Source organism: Aythya ferina (assembly GCF_964211825.1).
Source record: "Aythya ferina genome assembly, chromosome: 6".
Lineage (NCBI taxonomy): Eukaryota > Metazoa > Chordata > Aves > Anseriformes > Anatidae > Aythya > Aythya ferina.
Genome location: NC_140303.1, coordinates 25,089,352 through 25,105,770, shown reverse-complemented (window position 1 = coordinate 25,105,770; position 16,419 = coordinate 25,089,352). Strand labels below are relative to the sequence as shown.

Genomic DNA, 16,419 nt, shown 5'->3' with positions numbered 1-16,419 from the left:
AGCAATGCCATCAGAGGACTATGCAGAACTGGTCTGAGACTTTCTACATGCAGGACACGAAAGAGCTTCTATCTTTTCTACCAAAGAGGGAATACCATCTGTTTATAAAAACAAAGCTGGTTGTTTTTTTTTTTTCCCCTATAAAGGTAATTTATTTCAAGCCTGCAGGAATATTCTAGTATTTCAGATTTGGTGAAGTACAGTTTGCAAAGGAAACCTTGCAGGAATAAAATGACACTATGGTGCACTGCTGAGAAGGTAAACATCTCTATAATTCTCAAAGAAAACAAAAACAAACACCTAACAACCCACATGTCCGTAACCACAGCTGCAAATATGAATAAAAGTCACTGTGCGAGCAGGAATTAAGACCATTACAGCCTCACGTAACACATACCACTGCTTTTGAACTCGGATTATTAAGGCTGTAACTTACCTTCATTCTCGCTTTGTCAGGTACTTAGGTGTGCTATGTGACAAAGCCTTGCCAGCAGCAATGGGAGAGACTCCAAAGCTTTTCACTGGCAAAATGGAAATCTAACCACAGGCTTCTTACATGGTCCACAGAGAAAGTCAAGCCAACCCATTTCCCAGAGGAGCGCAACCCATCCTCACACTGGGGACAGAAGACTGCTGCTTCAAAGTGCACTCTGCACCTTTCCAAAGGCTACAACAAAATTCAACAGCCTTCCAAGACAGCAATCCTATCTGAACACACTAAGCATGTGCCTACATCCACTGTTAGCAGTGTGCTTTGTGTACTCACGGCTTAATTCACTGATGTAGCTCTGCTCTTCCACACTGGTGATGCTGAGCAGATCTCCTCCTTGCATCTGGCACGCAGCCCGTGCCTCATGCCACGACAGCACGGATGCCACGTTGAATTGGTAGCAGAGGTTCGTGGCAGGGTTCTTCTTCCAAAAAGCATCGCAGCCACTCTCTGCTCAGAAACAGATTCGTTACCAACAGCACAAGGCTACAAGCTAATCAGAAGTACAGCATCTTTAGAAAATAAATTAATGACATTAGCATCTCAGCGGAAGCATGATGATGAACTCCAGTGTTCCTTTGTTAAAGTATGTATGGAAATAGGACGCAAGCTGAATAAAAACACTGCTTCATTTTTCAGGTGGTTGATAAATTCTCAGGAGCTCATCTGCAGCTGGTGGTGATTTTCACAGCTTGCATGAAGCCAACAGAGCTACATTTTAATTCGCACCAGCTGATCATTTATTCCTAAAGCTGGATGTTGGAATAGTCACACTATGAGTGCCTCACCCAACTTATGGAGGAGCAGTCACCTGGATCTCCTTCTACCCAGTACTCAAGAGATTAAAACTATTATAATTACAATATAGAAGCAGGGCTGAAAATACTCCTCATTATAATAGTTCCCTGGAAATTCCCATGAAATTCCCATTATGAAATCACATTTCCAGCTGTTTATAACATGCTTTGGACCAGAGATCTGAGACACAGCCTGAACAGGGAGGGCTTTTCCAAACCACTTCTGCTGATAGAAGATATTTTTTTTACATATTTATGGAAGAAGCTACAAGTTGCTATTTATAATTTTAATATTCACAAACACAATGTGTCCAAAATCTTTCAAAAAATATTTTCAAAAATATTGCTTCTAAGTGTTTTAGGTCCAAAATATAAGTGTCCAAAGAGTGCCTGGGAGAAAATGAATATAAAAGATAGAATGAAGTCAAAAGCATAATCTATCTTTGCAGGAGCAATCCCTCTTTCACATGCTCCAGAGAAACCCCCTATGGACTGCTGAGGAGAGCAGAGACAGCCGTGGGTTAGCTGCAGGGCAAGGTCAATGGGTGGCACCGAGCAGTGAGCACTTCACATCCTGCAGCTCACCTCGTGGAGTTGTGCTTTTGGGATGAGGACTTGGGTCTCCAAAGACCATACGTGGTAGATTATATTAAAGCCTGAAGTTTTCTCTATTTTTTTTTTTTTTTTTAAGAGACATTCCACTCTAATAGAAGTAATCTTATATTCCAAAATAGAGTCCATGCTAGAATTATTCATAAGGATCATGGATACTGTAGGAGGGAGAGAGAAGTAACATCTTACCAGCATTTGGGCAAAACCCCCATTTTTCATCTTGTTCATAGTAGCTTGTTGTGGCACACCAGTCAAATTCCCTTCCATCTCTGGTACACTCATAATACCACTTGTTGTTATATTTAAATGGAAAAACGCATGGGAAACCAAAAGAATTTCCCAATAAGGTATATGTTTCTGTAATAAAATAAAAGTAGAGATTAAAAGAACACATTGACAGAAATTCCACCCCCCATATTTCATCATTTTTGTTTTTAACAGCAACAATAAAATAAAAATATCTATGGTTATTTGAATTCATAATTAATACCACAACATTGAGACAAGTATGAGAAACATCACTGAACAGCATTTGAAAATGTTAGCTTATGAAATTTATCACCATGAAACAAGGCACATTCCCATAACTTACCCCAACTAAAAAAAAAAAAAAAAAAGAACAATTATTCTATATCCTATTATCCTGCACTTAAATTTGAGAACAACTACATAAAACTATGGTTAGCATAATCAAGACATGCTCAGATGCATGCTCTGCTTATTTTTTGTTTGCTAGTCTATGATAGACAAGCAATTTAGCATAATTTCCTCTGCTCCACCCGCTCTTGTTTAAATGAATTTCTGATGTTTTCTCCATTCTTATTGTCATTCTATGGGAAAGGAAATATGAAAGACAAAGGAAAATTAAATAAACTTTTAAAAATATTTTTTATACCACGGGGAATAGTAATCTAAAGAACTGATGTTATGTACCTTTGTTGTTACATCAATTATTAGCTTATAAAATATTTAAAATGTTGCCCTGTTGTATTTTCAGTACTGAGAGAATCAAGTGCAACCCAAAGTTGTAAAATATTTACCTCAGTATCTCCTTAACCTCAGAGCACATGCTTCTACGAAAGGTCAAAGAACCACAATCATACTTGGAATTAAACTGTTTGCCAAAGATCCCATGCTGATATGCTAAGATCAAAGTCCTTCAACTACAGAATAAGGACACGCTGCCAGTTTCCCAGAGATAATGGCTGGACGTGCACATGCAAAAAATGCAGTTTATGGATTGTAAATCCCCTTCAAAGCCTTCTAGCAGATAATACAAATAAAGCGGGTTAAAAGAAATCAGGTTTGCACCTCTGCCCGCTACCATGATGCTAGCTAGCTACAGAGGTTCAAAGGATTATCTCAGTCCTGACAAGTAACAGAAATTGACAGCTGTGTTCCTGTCACCATAGTTAGACACACTTATTTTGAAGATAGGGATCCCTCCAGCCTGTTGCACTAACTGGCTAACTTGCATTTGCATGTACATAAGATGAAGTGGAAGGAATAAAACAACAAGTGGAAGGGGGAGAAGCTTTGCCAAGACAGTCGCTAATTTTCATCCTGAAACTGCCAGATTGTTGCAGCTCTAGGACTAGACCAGATCTACCTCCATCTCTCTGAATGTACGCAGCAAACTTTTAAGACTTCATGGTTTAAAATGTTTTCTGTCTGGTCTTAAGTATAAACTCTGCTAGGTTTTAGAGATGTTGGATGCTAACATGCTTCCATAGGCATTGCGGCTCCCAAAGGAACTCCCCGGAGAGAGCAGAGGCCAAGCCCAGCTGCACCTACAGAAGAAACCACCAAGATCAAAGCTCCACAACCCAAATATGTGGAGACCAGAGCTCTGCAACCCCATAAAAACAGTTCAAACGGGGAGAATCAACAGCTCCAGCCTGAGACATGCTATGCAAACATTAGGACATTCTTCTAAAGAAATGCTGAAGGAGAGGCTGAGGAAGGGGTCAAGGTGCAGCCTGACTGTGGCTGTTCGTGGAAAACGGGTTATCTTCATCCTTTTTCCCGGAAAACTGTTAAGGTTTGCAGGTCTGGATCCTGACCTAAATTCCTATGCCTTGACTAGCTGTACAACAGGATTAATCAAAAGCCTGATTTCTGCTCCAAAGTTTGGCACGTTCAGAGTCCAGGTGCTGAATGTTGCAAACGTTTGGATAATGCACACCGAGATTGCAGGCTGACTGTCAGTAATCTGAATTCCAAATCCCTCTTTATCTCTCTTTGGGTTTACTTGACAATGAGAGCTGTGGGACTGCAAATACTTAGTTCAGCTTTTAATTTTATAGACCATTTGGAATGGGCCAGGATTCGCAAGGACACTAGGGCCTTTTTGGGGGCCCATATAATAGATGAGGAGAAAAATTAATTGTGCAGTGTACTCAATTCAATTATCTCCTATTTAAAAAAAAAAATCTGACCTTCCATCAAAAACAACTTCTGTACATTTTTCCTTTATACATTTCTATGACAAATTTGATTTATACCTTGGAAAGGACGTTCACAAAGGTCTTCATCATAAGACATGTACTGTGTCCATTGATAATTAGAATTTTTTTTGGCAACAATACGTTTGCTGTTTTCAATAGCTAATTTGTACTCCGATACACCAACCAACGCTCTTCCATCACAATTCCACCACAATGAGTACTGCGTTGAATCACATTCAAGCATAGTCAATGGCTGTTCTGGTCTACTGATGTTCAGTCCTAGACAAGTACTGCTGCCTATATTGAAAAGCCGACGATTGGATACCCATTTCCATAGCATGTATTTGGAGAGTTGACTGCAGTCTTCCAGAACAAGGCCAGCTGGATCCACCTTGATGCATAAGTTAGAGTCTGAACTTTGGATAATAAATATCCCTTTATCTGTATGGGGGAAAAAAAAACAACAAACAAAAACAAAAACAAAAAAACACTCTCAGTTTGCAGAATGCTACAGATGATGAAATAGTATTGTAGGACACGTTTTAGCTATTTATGAAGAAAACTGACAATATTCATCAGAATATCTGACACTGCAAAAAAATAAGAATACTGGTCTAAATTTACTGCCAGCCAAGTTTGTAACATGTAGACCATTTGACAGATCACTGTGAGATTAGGCAGTATTTCTCATGTTGGTCATCCAAAAAACATCAGTCACATTTGAAGAATTACAGCATTGTTCACCAAGAAATTCTACATAATGTGGTACAGGTTTAAGTGTTACAGCAAGTCATATTCAGAGCTGTAAAATAATTCTCTGTGAGGGACTGGAGATTCCAATTAAAGGCTAAAAAGTGTAAAGACTGAAATTGCCATATTCTCTGACATTTTCAAGCATCTCTGTCTGCAACTATAGAGGCAGAAAACATATCTTGCATTGTATGTATGATACAGGAAAGGTGGGATTTATCTCAATCACAAGAGCTGGTGATCAAGAGGTAACATATGCCTTAACTACTGGATGCATATTGTTGAGCTATAGATGACCGCCCTGGCTGGACCAAAGCAGACGTGTGAAGGTTAGCCTGATGTCCCAGCTTTCTTGGAATTGTGTAGAAATTCACTGAACAATGTGACATCACACTATAAGCATGTAAAAAAAAATCAGCTGTTTAACGCCTTGGGAACAAATGTCTAACTGTGCATATAGACTGAAAAACTGAGAGGGACTAAGGAAAATAAAACCTATAACAGCTCAGCTATTTCATTTATTCTGAAATCCAGTGACGATTAACCCACAGAGTTTCTCTCACATTATAGGTGAGATACTTATGCCTCGGGAGGTTATTCCCTGAAAACCTGATTAGCATTTCCATTTTGCCATGAAGTTTTGCAATAATAATTTCTACCACATGTGCTTTCTATCTGTAATTCACTACCCCTAACATCCTGAAGAAGTAACAATAACAAAAAGATACTCCAAATCTAGAGTACAAAATGCAGAAGCCCACCCAGATGCTGTGTCTGGGTTCAGCACCTATGGTTTAGGTGTAGCTCTCTGACAGAAAGCCTTCAGCCAGCAGTGCTGCGTGACAGACAGGCAGAAGACCAGCTCACCAGCACATGGCATACACGATGAGTGGCCCAGGCAAGATACAGGTTACAAAGAAGAGTTTGGTTCCAGGTCCTGCACAGATCCCACCAGTGGCCAGACACACAGCGAGGACAGAAGATCCCCTGCAAGCTGCTTCTCTGGGATCAGGTGCCGTCTGCCATGTGGCTATGGTTGTCTGTAGCTCATGATGGTGCAGGAGCGTGGGCAAGCCTTTCTGACTGACAGCAGGTAGGAACAAGCCTGCTGCATGTAACTGCAGTTCCAAGCACCTGGCAGCAGCCTGGCTTTAAGTCCTTAACACTCTGGGGGCACAGCAAGGCTCCTAAAGGAGCTTCCTATGCTCCATTAGTCCATCACATTTCTATAGCCCTCCAGCCACGAGCTCACTGAAACACCACCACTCTGTGACAGACACCCAGGGGGGACTTCGCTTTTGAGTTTTCTGTGAAGCTGTGCAGCTTGTGCTTCCTTCTTTTTATCCATCCTCATCCTCCATGGGCCACAGAGATGGCACAGCCTCTATCTACAAGCACAGACTACAAGGTCAGACAGGGTTCCTGCTTCTCATGCTGGGGTACGGCTTTCCTACAGCAGCCTTATCTTGGCTGGCCAAGAAAATGCGTTGTTTATTTGCTAGATAAGTAGAAGCTGTGATGTCGTTAGCACCAGTAAACACTGATTAATGAGGTTAATTCACCACGATACTGGGATTCACACTTAAAGTTCTAATACAAGTTCCCAGTTTATCTCTGCTTGCACCCGTGATGCCTCCCGCATAACAGCATGGGCAACAAGAAACAACTCAGAGATGAAGGGGTCTTGGCCTTTATGAAATGCATCCGAACGCCCTTATCCGTAAGGCTCTTAAGAGCTGCGATGACTGCTGAGGAAAGGTAAGGGTCTTACAGAGACCTCACAATTACACCAGCGGAGGGGGGACAAGGAGACAAGCGGAGCGACACCAAGCCCATGCCACATGGGCTTCCTGTGCCCACAACCCTGCGGGTGAACAACCACGAGGAGCTCCATGAGCTTGCACACCCCAGAGGGGCCAAGGGGAAAATCCTAAACCCTGCTCTGAAGGATGTGACAGGGCGGAGGGAGCCCTTTGGGAACATCCCCCTTCTCCTGACGTCCAGGCCCCTCCGTACAAGGGCAAGGTGACACGAAGCAAAGTGCCAGGAGCAAAGCTATGCGCCGAGAGCTGTCCGGGTTCCTGTTTACTTAGGCTCGCCACTACAAATAATGTATAACAGAGCTAGGAGGGCAAGATTTTTTTTTTCTCTTCCTTCCTCTTTACCTCCCATTTCCTTCCCCCCCTCCCCAAAAACCAGCAGAGAGAACTGCTTAAATGGCAGTAAGGAAAACAGCTGGAATGCACCGGGGGCGAGGAAACCCCCTCGGCACGACCTCCGGGGCCAGGTGCGAGGACAGCCGGGCGTGTGCTCGGCCACTGCCCCGGAGCCGCCGCCCCGAGGAGGGCACGGCGAGGCCCGGGGGCTTCCTCCGCACCACGGGACAGGACCGGGGAGGGGGAGGCGAAATATCCGCGTGTCCCCCCCTGCACGCACACCTCACGGGGGACGCCGGCTGAAGCAGCCCCTCCCCACCCCGCCGTGCACCCCCCCCGCCGCCTCGGGACCCTCACTCACTCCGCAGGGCGGGCACCTCGTCGGGGCTGAGGGCGGCGGTGGCGGCGCCCCGCGGCGGGCTGCGGCCGCCGAGCAGCAGCAGCAGCAGGCAGCACGCCAGGAGCCGCAGCCGCATGCCCGGCATCGCCTCGGCAGGGCACGGCTCGGCACGGCCCGGCCCGGCGCCCACCCGCTCCTCTCCGCGCCGGGAGCCCGGCCCCGGGGAGGGCGGAGGAGCGACCCCACCCCGCGGAGGGCGGGGGGAGCGCGGCAGCCGCCCGCGGAGCTTCCCCGGCCGCGGGGCCCCCCCTCGGGCCCGCTGCCCAGGCCGCGGCCGGGGGCTGAGGCGGCCAAAAGGAGCCACGCGCGCCTCGTTTGCAGTCCCTGAGCGCTTTCTGGTGTCTGCTCTCCAGGCCGCTTTTCCTAAGAAGAGCCGAGTGGCACAAAGACGCGGGAGGCAGGAAAACATCGGCAGCGCGGCTCGTGTTCGGCGCCTTGCTGCTCCGCTGCTGCGTGTCCTCAGACAAACTTTTACAGAGACTTGGTTTTTAGCTAGGTCAGCACGTCAAGGCACTTCACGTTTTTGGCATGGGGAAAAGTAATTTCCTTCTTCCCTCTTGTACATCTCTGTCCTTAGGTCGAGGAAGGATTTGTAGGAAGTCCCCCATTTGGGGACAGTTTCAGTCTTACGGAAGCTATGAATAGCGCGGGGAAAGGCAAAAGCAGAAGCCCTGGGTTTAAGATAGAGTAGCTTCACTGGAATCCACATCACAGTTGGGTTTTAATCAGCGTGGGCATGTTTCTGCATTGTTCTTCATTCATAGCAGACAAATAAGTATCTACGTTTATATATAAATGTATAAGCGTAAGCATACAGTGCCAAAGCAGAGCCGAAACGACTGGCCTCTGTTCCCCCATGCCCACTTCAGTTACGGTACAGGGACAGGAACAGAAACTGCTGGGCCTGGGGGAGCTCCGGACGGGTAGTTCGGTAGAAAGTATTGAGAAATGAGGGAAGCCCAACACTTACAAAGAAGCAGATGAGTGGAGGGGTTTCTCCACTTTACAGATGATAAAAATGTCTGGCAGAGAAGAACTAACAGCAGAAAACATCGCTGAACAAGCTGTCCCAGAAGTGCCCTGACTTCAGAAGACAGAATTGCTCTAACTCTCAAGAAAATGTAACATCACCCCCACACCTCCCCCCCAAAAAAAAAAAAAAAAAAAAAAGTTACCAAGCTGTTTTTGAAAAACTGGGCACTCTGAACTTCAGGAGTGTTGGCTACCACTTTGAGTCCTGAGCTCCAGAAAAACCTGCCACTGACTCTCACAGTGTGTTTGCACTCCTACGTTTGAAGAAAACAGTGCCAGTGAGCAAAAACGGGGCTGCTCCAAGCTCTGGGGAGCACTGCCATAGGTGGATTTTTCTGCTCATTTTACGAAGACTGAAATAAGCATGTTCCGATTACAGATATCTAACACTGGACATATAAAAAATATTTATGTAAATATTTTACTAAATACGAATTAGCAACTTAATAGTTATGAGTAGCTTTACTTCCTCATTTTTTTTCTTTATTATTCACATTTTCCTCTTTGACTAAACAATTCTTTACTGTCGTGGATATGTTCTGTTCGTACTAAACCGTTAAATTCCTTCTAGTGCAGCTGCAGTTACCCTGGCCTCTGTATTTATAGCTAAGCCGTACTAGCTGCATTACAGTAATGAGACATCTTTGCTGTCATAGTGCTGGCAACATGGTTAGCAATATTTTCTGAAGCAAACTTGATGACAGTTTGTATTATTTTGCAAAGTAAATTGTAAATTTACTTATTCTATGCTTTCCTTCAAGGCGTTCATTGTAGTGATTTGGCTTTTATTTCCTTTTCTATCTGGAACTCTCTTTTTTTTTTTAAAAAAAAAAATATATCCATTTCTGAATTGATGATCTATTTTCTGTTTGGACACCTATAGATGCACTTGTCTGAGCTCCTCTGCCTTCACTATTTAGGTATTCTGCATAGGTGTTCTGTATCTCCTGGTACCTTTTCTTAGCAATTAACTCAGCCTTTTGTATGAGGCCCATACACATCCACAAATACAAGCCCTTGTCAAATTCACACTAATTCAAGTTTCTCACAGACTTGTTTCTGCTAACTTAGGGTCAGTATGCTAAAGATATATGTGACTGCCACCAAGGCATACATAGGCAGCGTCCTATTGTTAGTACTGCTAGATCAATGTTGGAATAAGACTAAAAATTTTTGCAAAGATCTGATACAAAGGAGTAGTTGGTGTGTTCCTAAGAAGAGCTAGTAACAGTAGACTTAATTACTAAATAGACCTATGACATTTTGTAGTCAATAAAAAAATTACACATACTGTGATCAACAGTCTACACATTACACTTTTTAAACAAGTCAATAAAAATCATCATATAGTTGCTTAGCAGGTATTTTAGAATAAATAAAAATCCCATAAACCCTTCACAACTTTTGTTTTGTGGTTTAAAACATACCTGAGAGACTGATAGTTTTCTCCATGTTTCCTGATCATATGCAAGTGGGCCTGTAGGCATAAACCATTCCAGATTTGCTTGACCAGTTTGTGTCTTCACACCATGCTAACCACTTCCTTATACAGATCCCTCCCCCTTTCATTTTATCAGAAAAATGCTTCGTAAATCAGAGTAGTAGGGAATAAGCAGGTTTCTCTAGAACAAAAACAGGAGTAGACGCTGATTTTGACAGTGGGCCACAGAGAATACTATTCTTTACCAGCTCCAGGCAAGCGGATTCCTTCAGGCCCAAGACCTTCAGTCTGTGTTCCCCCCACACCCGCAGGGCCATGCTGCCCTGACAAAAAGCTGTGGTGGTTTGGCAGCACAGCAGCACCTGGCTGAAACTCAAACCTGCAGCTGCTGCCCTCCAGCTGCCACCACACCACAGGCCTCATGCCAGTTCTTGTTGCCCTGCCATGCATCCTGATGTGGGAGCATGGCAGAGTTTGGGCTTGGTTTGGTCTAAACTGGGGGTGATGGAAGCCACAGTTTTAGTAAAAAAAGAGACCAAGAATGACTACTTGGGAAGGATAGACAGCCTCTAGCAATGTGCCATCAGTCTAATACCCCAAAACATACTGGGTGTGATATTCATAACAAGATTAGGTGCTGGCAGGAATGCCAGGACACAAGGTGTACCCAGTGCTAACACTAGCAGGGTGTGCCCCTGAAGCATGTACACTCCTTCCCAGAAGAGCTTATCTTTTCTCCAGCCATGCGTACACATTTAGACTGAGAGAAATCCTACAGGTAGTGCAAAAGAATGTCCACGCTCTTTGGAGAATATGCACACAGAGAAACCCAAAGTAATTTTACTTTGCCTCTTTCCTTTAACCAATTCGTTTTCAGGTGAAAAAAAAATGCATTAGGTATCTGACTTTGCACGCAATAAAAATGCATATACATTTATATTTTTCTTCTCTTATTTTTTATTGTGGTAAATCCAATATGTGGTCAGTCTCATATTTGAGGATTTAAAACTTGGATTCAAGAAAGTCTGGAAACCAGGACTCCCATTGGCTTTACATGGTGGTAGAATATGTCTTCGTTACTTATATAATTATATTTTGTATTATATCTACAGACATGCACACATAAGAGAAACCAGGGAAACACTCATTAACATTTCTGGTGTTTTCTCTAAACTTTATGCTGGTAAGAAAGCAGAAAGGGAAATTATTTTTCCTTTGCATCCTTCCATACACAAACTGAAGCATTAAGAACAAGAAATGTAACTTCATTGGTAAAACCCAAAGCTCTTTAGCTGCTGCTCATTTCAGGTAGGAGGAAAAGAACATTTGCTGGTAGATTGTTTTCTTGTGAAAGACCTGGACACATTATGCAGAATAGCATCATATCTCTGCAGGGAATTCTGTTCACTGTAATGAGACTGAGTTTATCATCAAGTGCAAATGCACAGTCAAAAAAACGTAAACGCTTGAATTGAAATAGACTAGATGCTCTGGTTATGAGTCATGGAAAGGCTCTAACAACTTTATAACCAAGGGAATGACTTGCCACTGATGCTATTAAACCAGTCAGTTCAGGTATCTTGGCCTTTGATATGGAGAAAGACAGAGGAGTTCTGTTATTCATCTTTCTTTATCTCATTGGAATCTCACCATGCAAGAATTCAAAATTTAATCTAAATTAATTAAATTGGTATCTGTACAGAAAATGACAAACTAAATTAAACATGTTCAGACACTCCTGTCCTTACCTTGGAATAAAGATTAACTAAATTAAGACCAGTTCAATTCAAAATGGATGTTGTCTACAGTTTTTATGGGAATTATGCAACTCACATTAAATTCCTAGATTTATTTTGGAATGAATTTCCTGAGTGCCAATCATGGACAAACCCTGACGTAGAGTCTTTCCACACACACTTTGGGAATACTGACTAATCATCCACTATGAACACAGTAAACACCATGTCCAATGACACGTCTATCTCTGATAAAGCTCTAGTGATTAACACCTGTATCTTCCAAATTCAGGGACCATAAGAAGGGGAATACAAAATCTATAGTTTACAGGGAGATGTTGAACTGGTTTCTTGCAGCTGCTGTCCCAGACAGCTTGAAGCAGTAGCTGCAGGTACTCTAGGATGAACATGAGGTACAGACCACTATCTATGAACATTCATATTCTCTTGCTTGCCTATGGTTCATTTGCTTGTCACCTTGCAAATTGGCTCATGACACATTCCTACAGTGGACTTTCCCTGCAGACACTGAGGGGGTCTTGTCAAATATTTCTGTAACAGTTCGTTGATTTTAAAGATTGCTACTAACCTTAGTTTGAACAGTTCCTTTTCCTGGTTTGATATATTTTCTGCATCAATTTCTCTAACATTTTAACATTATTGGGGATTTGTGTGCTTTTTTTTCTATTTTTATTTTTATTATTTTTTTATACTTTTTTTTTTTTCCAAATCAATCATAACTTAAAATAGAAGCAACCTTTACATGGCTTGTTACATGGAAATTATGCTATAATCATAGGTCTGATTTTTAAGTCAGGTGAGAGTTTTAGAGAAAGCAAGTCTTAACCTCTCACCTAAGATGATCAACAGCAGCCACAATTTGCCTTTGAACTATAGTTGTTAACTTCGAAGCCAGAAGTTGATGGTACATGCTTTTCCAAACATAGGTAACATCCAACCGCTGAACACTAAATAGAAATTTCCTGTTTTTCTTACATAAAGACCTCATTTTTATTTACATTTGTACCTTGTCTAAAAATGGAAACAGTAATAAAAAAGCCACTGTTGAGCAAAGTTAACCAACCCGTGAAATAATAGCACTTTTTAAAATATATAATGCCTTGAGAACTTAATCTGTCTGAATACAGAAATGTCTTGAAACAATTTTAAGTTATCTAACTTGATTAGAAACAAGCTAAACTGTAGTGTAAATAACATGATGTAGAGAGAGGTTCCAATGAAAATCAGCTTTTGGTTCTGTCTGCTTTGTGCATAGTGATTGGTAGAACAAAGAGACTGAGCCAGCTTCAAGAAACAATGTTGTGATCTACTAAAATCTTTGAAAAGCCAAAGCTTTTTCATTAAGCCACATTGTGTGTAATTATTGTGCTTTTATTGCTATCTGTCAGTGTTAGCTGGTATGTACCTCAGTGGAAACACAGAAGAAAAGTTTCTAAGCATGAACCATTCGTACAAACCAAACAAAATAAGAATGCATAGAAATATTTGAGGTGGAATAAATTCTAAATTACATAAAATAAGGATACGTTACACATTTATATCAATTTCAGTTTTAACAATCCACTGTGAAATTCAAGAGAACATGACGTTATTATGTGCCTGGAGAATAGAATTGGCTTTAAATACAGCTCTTTCCAGGATGCCAATGAATGTTCACTTCCTCAGAGCAGGAAATTAGCAGATATCAAAATACATTAGTATTGATTAGAAATAAAAAAGTAGAGGTAACTTTCATATTAAACAGAAAACATGCACTTTGCCATGTAGTTCCAAAAAGATATTACTGTTTTTACACTTACAAAATTAATGGATCTATGGATCTTTAGCTTTAAGTAAGTTGTGTATTTTAGGTGCCATTGTATGAAAAGAATGCCATATGTAATCAATCATATCTCCAAAAATCAGTTCCTTACAGGATTCAGCCATTAATCATTTCCTTGAAAAGTAAAAGGATTGCAAATAAATGAACATCCAGACATCTTAAAGCTCACATACTATGTTAAGAAAGGTACAGAAAGAATTTATCAAATTAGCTCTAGGGTATGCCAAAGCATGAAAAAGTTGCTAAGATTAATCAAATTGCATTAAAAAAATGATAGACACGCAATAAAATGGAAAATGAAGAAAGAATAAAAGTATATAAAAATGCATTATCTTTTATAATCTTTATTGAAGGTTAAATAATCCTTCTTTTACAGAAATAAGTTGAGGTATTTACCTGTTTCTTGCAAATAGACCAAGATAAAAAAATACCTCTTGTTTACTTCTAGATTGTGTGTGATAAGTACTGTGGGGCAATAAATCCCTTACACCCATTGCAAAAGAAACCTGGACTTCTGTATAGCATTATACAACACATGGAGAGTATTGCACTTGACGTTTTGCTCTTGTATCCCGGCTTATTACCCACTAGTTATATTACAAACCAAAGCTGAATGCATCTGAACATATACAATACAGGTTAACATGTAACTTTTATAAATCAAAGGAAGAATTAACCACTTACTATACATTACTGAAAATGCCATTCTACAAAAGATACACCAATACAACAAAATTGCTAATGATTTTTGGTTTTATTTAGTTTAACTCTTCAGTGAGTAGATTTTCTATTAAAAACGTTTTGGCCACTCTCAAGGTCCAGCCCCAGGTCAAAACAATATTCATGAAAACAGCAGAAAGACTTTTTCATCCCACTCACCACACAAAAACCCACTCAGAATTTGGTGGAGGAAAAAAGAAAAGGTGAACTTTGATACAAATACTACAAGATAAAATGATATAATAAAAAGATATGAACACCACTCTTTTTCTAGGGCGAATGTCAAGTAAGATCCTGAAATCTAATTGCTTTCTTATATTGTCAAAATATATGATCTAAATTAATGCTGTTAAAAGAATGGCTTATCCCTCAATAACAGAAATATTTCTCACTAAGCCCTTCTATTTTCTCGTCTGATGAATTCTTAATTATCTGAGTGATTTTCATCCTGAAAATTTTGAAGGTGCACAGCACATTTGTAGTACACTCAGTTACAGCAGGGAAATTGAAGAACATACTGCCTAAATTTCTGTACATTTTTGATAATTTGCAGAGAGATTGCTAGGAGGATTAATTGGAATGTAAACATTGCCTCCATACAAAATCAGATCTTTGCTGATGATCAGAAGATGTAAGTGATAGTAACAGACAGCATAGCTTTGTGAAATGAAAGCTCCTGTAGGAACGGGGAACATAGACCACCAAATGTTTTACATAAAACATGAACACCACTTTGAGAATCTCTGAATACTGAAAAGTAGTTCAATGTTGAAATGAGTGACCTACAGAAGAAGGGCTTTCAACCCTCATACTGAGCTGCAGAATTTAAAAGATACCTAATAAACAGTAAAGATTTTTTTTTTACTTAAAAAAAAAAAAACAACAACACACTAATTTATTCTAGAAAAAGATGACTTCTATTTGAAAAATAGAAGAGTAACAGATAATTCACATGGGCTAAATCCAGATTTCCTGGTCCTTCAGGCATTCTTGGCCCAAATGGAATTTGAGATTGACTTCAGGTGCCAGCTTTACCTGCAATGTGTTTTTATCCGTGTGCCAGGGAAGTAGGATTTGGTACCACATGTAGCTTGCACTGACATCTGTAGGACTTCAGTGGTTGGAAGAGGTGCAGATGCCAGTCTTTGTGCACATTTTCACCTTGAGATACGCAAGAGTACTGAAGAGTATAGATGCGAACCTGTAATTTACTTGTTCCAGTTTAATGACAGCCATCATTCCCTTCACACTGCAATCATTTCTTATGAGTTTATAGTATCAGTTCCTTTCCAAAGGCATCAGATATTGTTTATTTCTCTTTGCACAGAAATATATACTATAGGTTCTAATCCACTAATAGACAGTATTAATTGGTTTGTTTAAACAAAACAATCTTTGTAAACCAAAACTAATAGTTTCACTGAAACTAGATCCTCATCTGTAGCCATTGACTCCAGTAGGCTTTGGATCAGGCCCTAAAACAGGCATGGGTCAGACCTAGCTGATAGATCAGTCTCGTATCCAGTAGTGGCAGAGGATACAGAGGCTGAGGTTGCACAGACTTTGTAAATATTCATTACAAAATGGACAAGTTTTTAGATCAAATACATAGTTTACCATAGGGAATGTACATAACTGTCTGTGACTATATCAATGTACCTTTGTTTTCAAAGTATTTTCTTATAAGTACATTTGTATGTACATTTTGACCAAGTATTCCAGATAATTAAAAATGCAGAGGAAAAGTGATATTAAAAAGTAAACTACACTATTGTAAGTTTAAAATAGCCCAATACTGTAACTTTTTTGTCATCATGTTAGCTGATTTTGTTGAGGATTTTTTTTCTTCATTCACGATATCAACATTACAATTTAAGAAGTTATGGTAAGTCATTAGTAACTATTTAAAACTGAGATTTAAAAATCCTCATTAGTGCCATGGAAATGAATATCAGGTGGAATTCATAGATCTATTTGTTGCTTAGTATGAAAAAA

At 40.6% G+C, this 16,419-nt stretch overlaps 1 protein-coding gene across 2 annotated transcripts in view; it reads right to left on the bottom strand.

Annotated features, from left to right (window-relative positions):
- Positions 1–10,151, bottom strand: part of PLA2R1 (phospholipase A2 receptor 1) — a 43,898-nt gene extending 33,747 nt beyond the window's left edge. The window contains exons 1-4 of one of the 2 annotated variants that reach the window (XM_084524118.1): positions 10,112–10,151; positions 4,404–4,787; positions 2,089–2,256; positions 767–940 (exon numbers count right to left, since the gene is read on the bottom strand). In XM_084524118.1, the coding sequence (XP_084380244.1) occupies positions 767–940; positions 2,089–2,256; positions 4,404–4,787; positions 10,112–10,136 (751 nt within the window). In that variant the 5' untranslated portion in view covers positions 10,137–10,151. Of the gene's footprint in view, positions 1–766; positions 941–2,088; positions 2,257–4,403; positions 4,788–7,613; positions 8,347–10,111 lie in introns of those variants that run through there. The other variant, XM_084524117.1, reaches the window with a different exon arrangement.
- Positions 10,152–16,419: the final 6,268 nt, after the last annotated feature.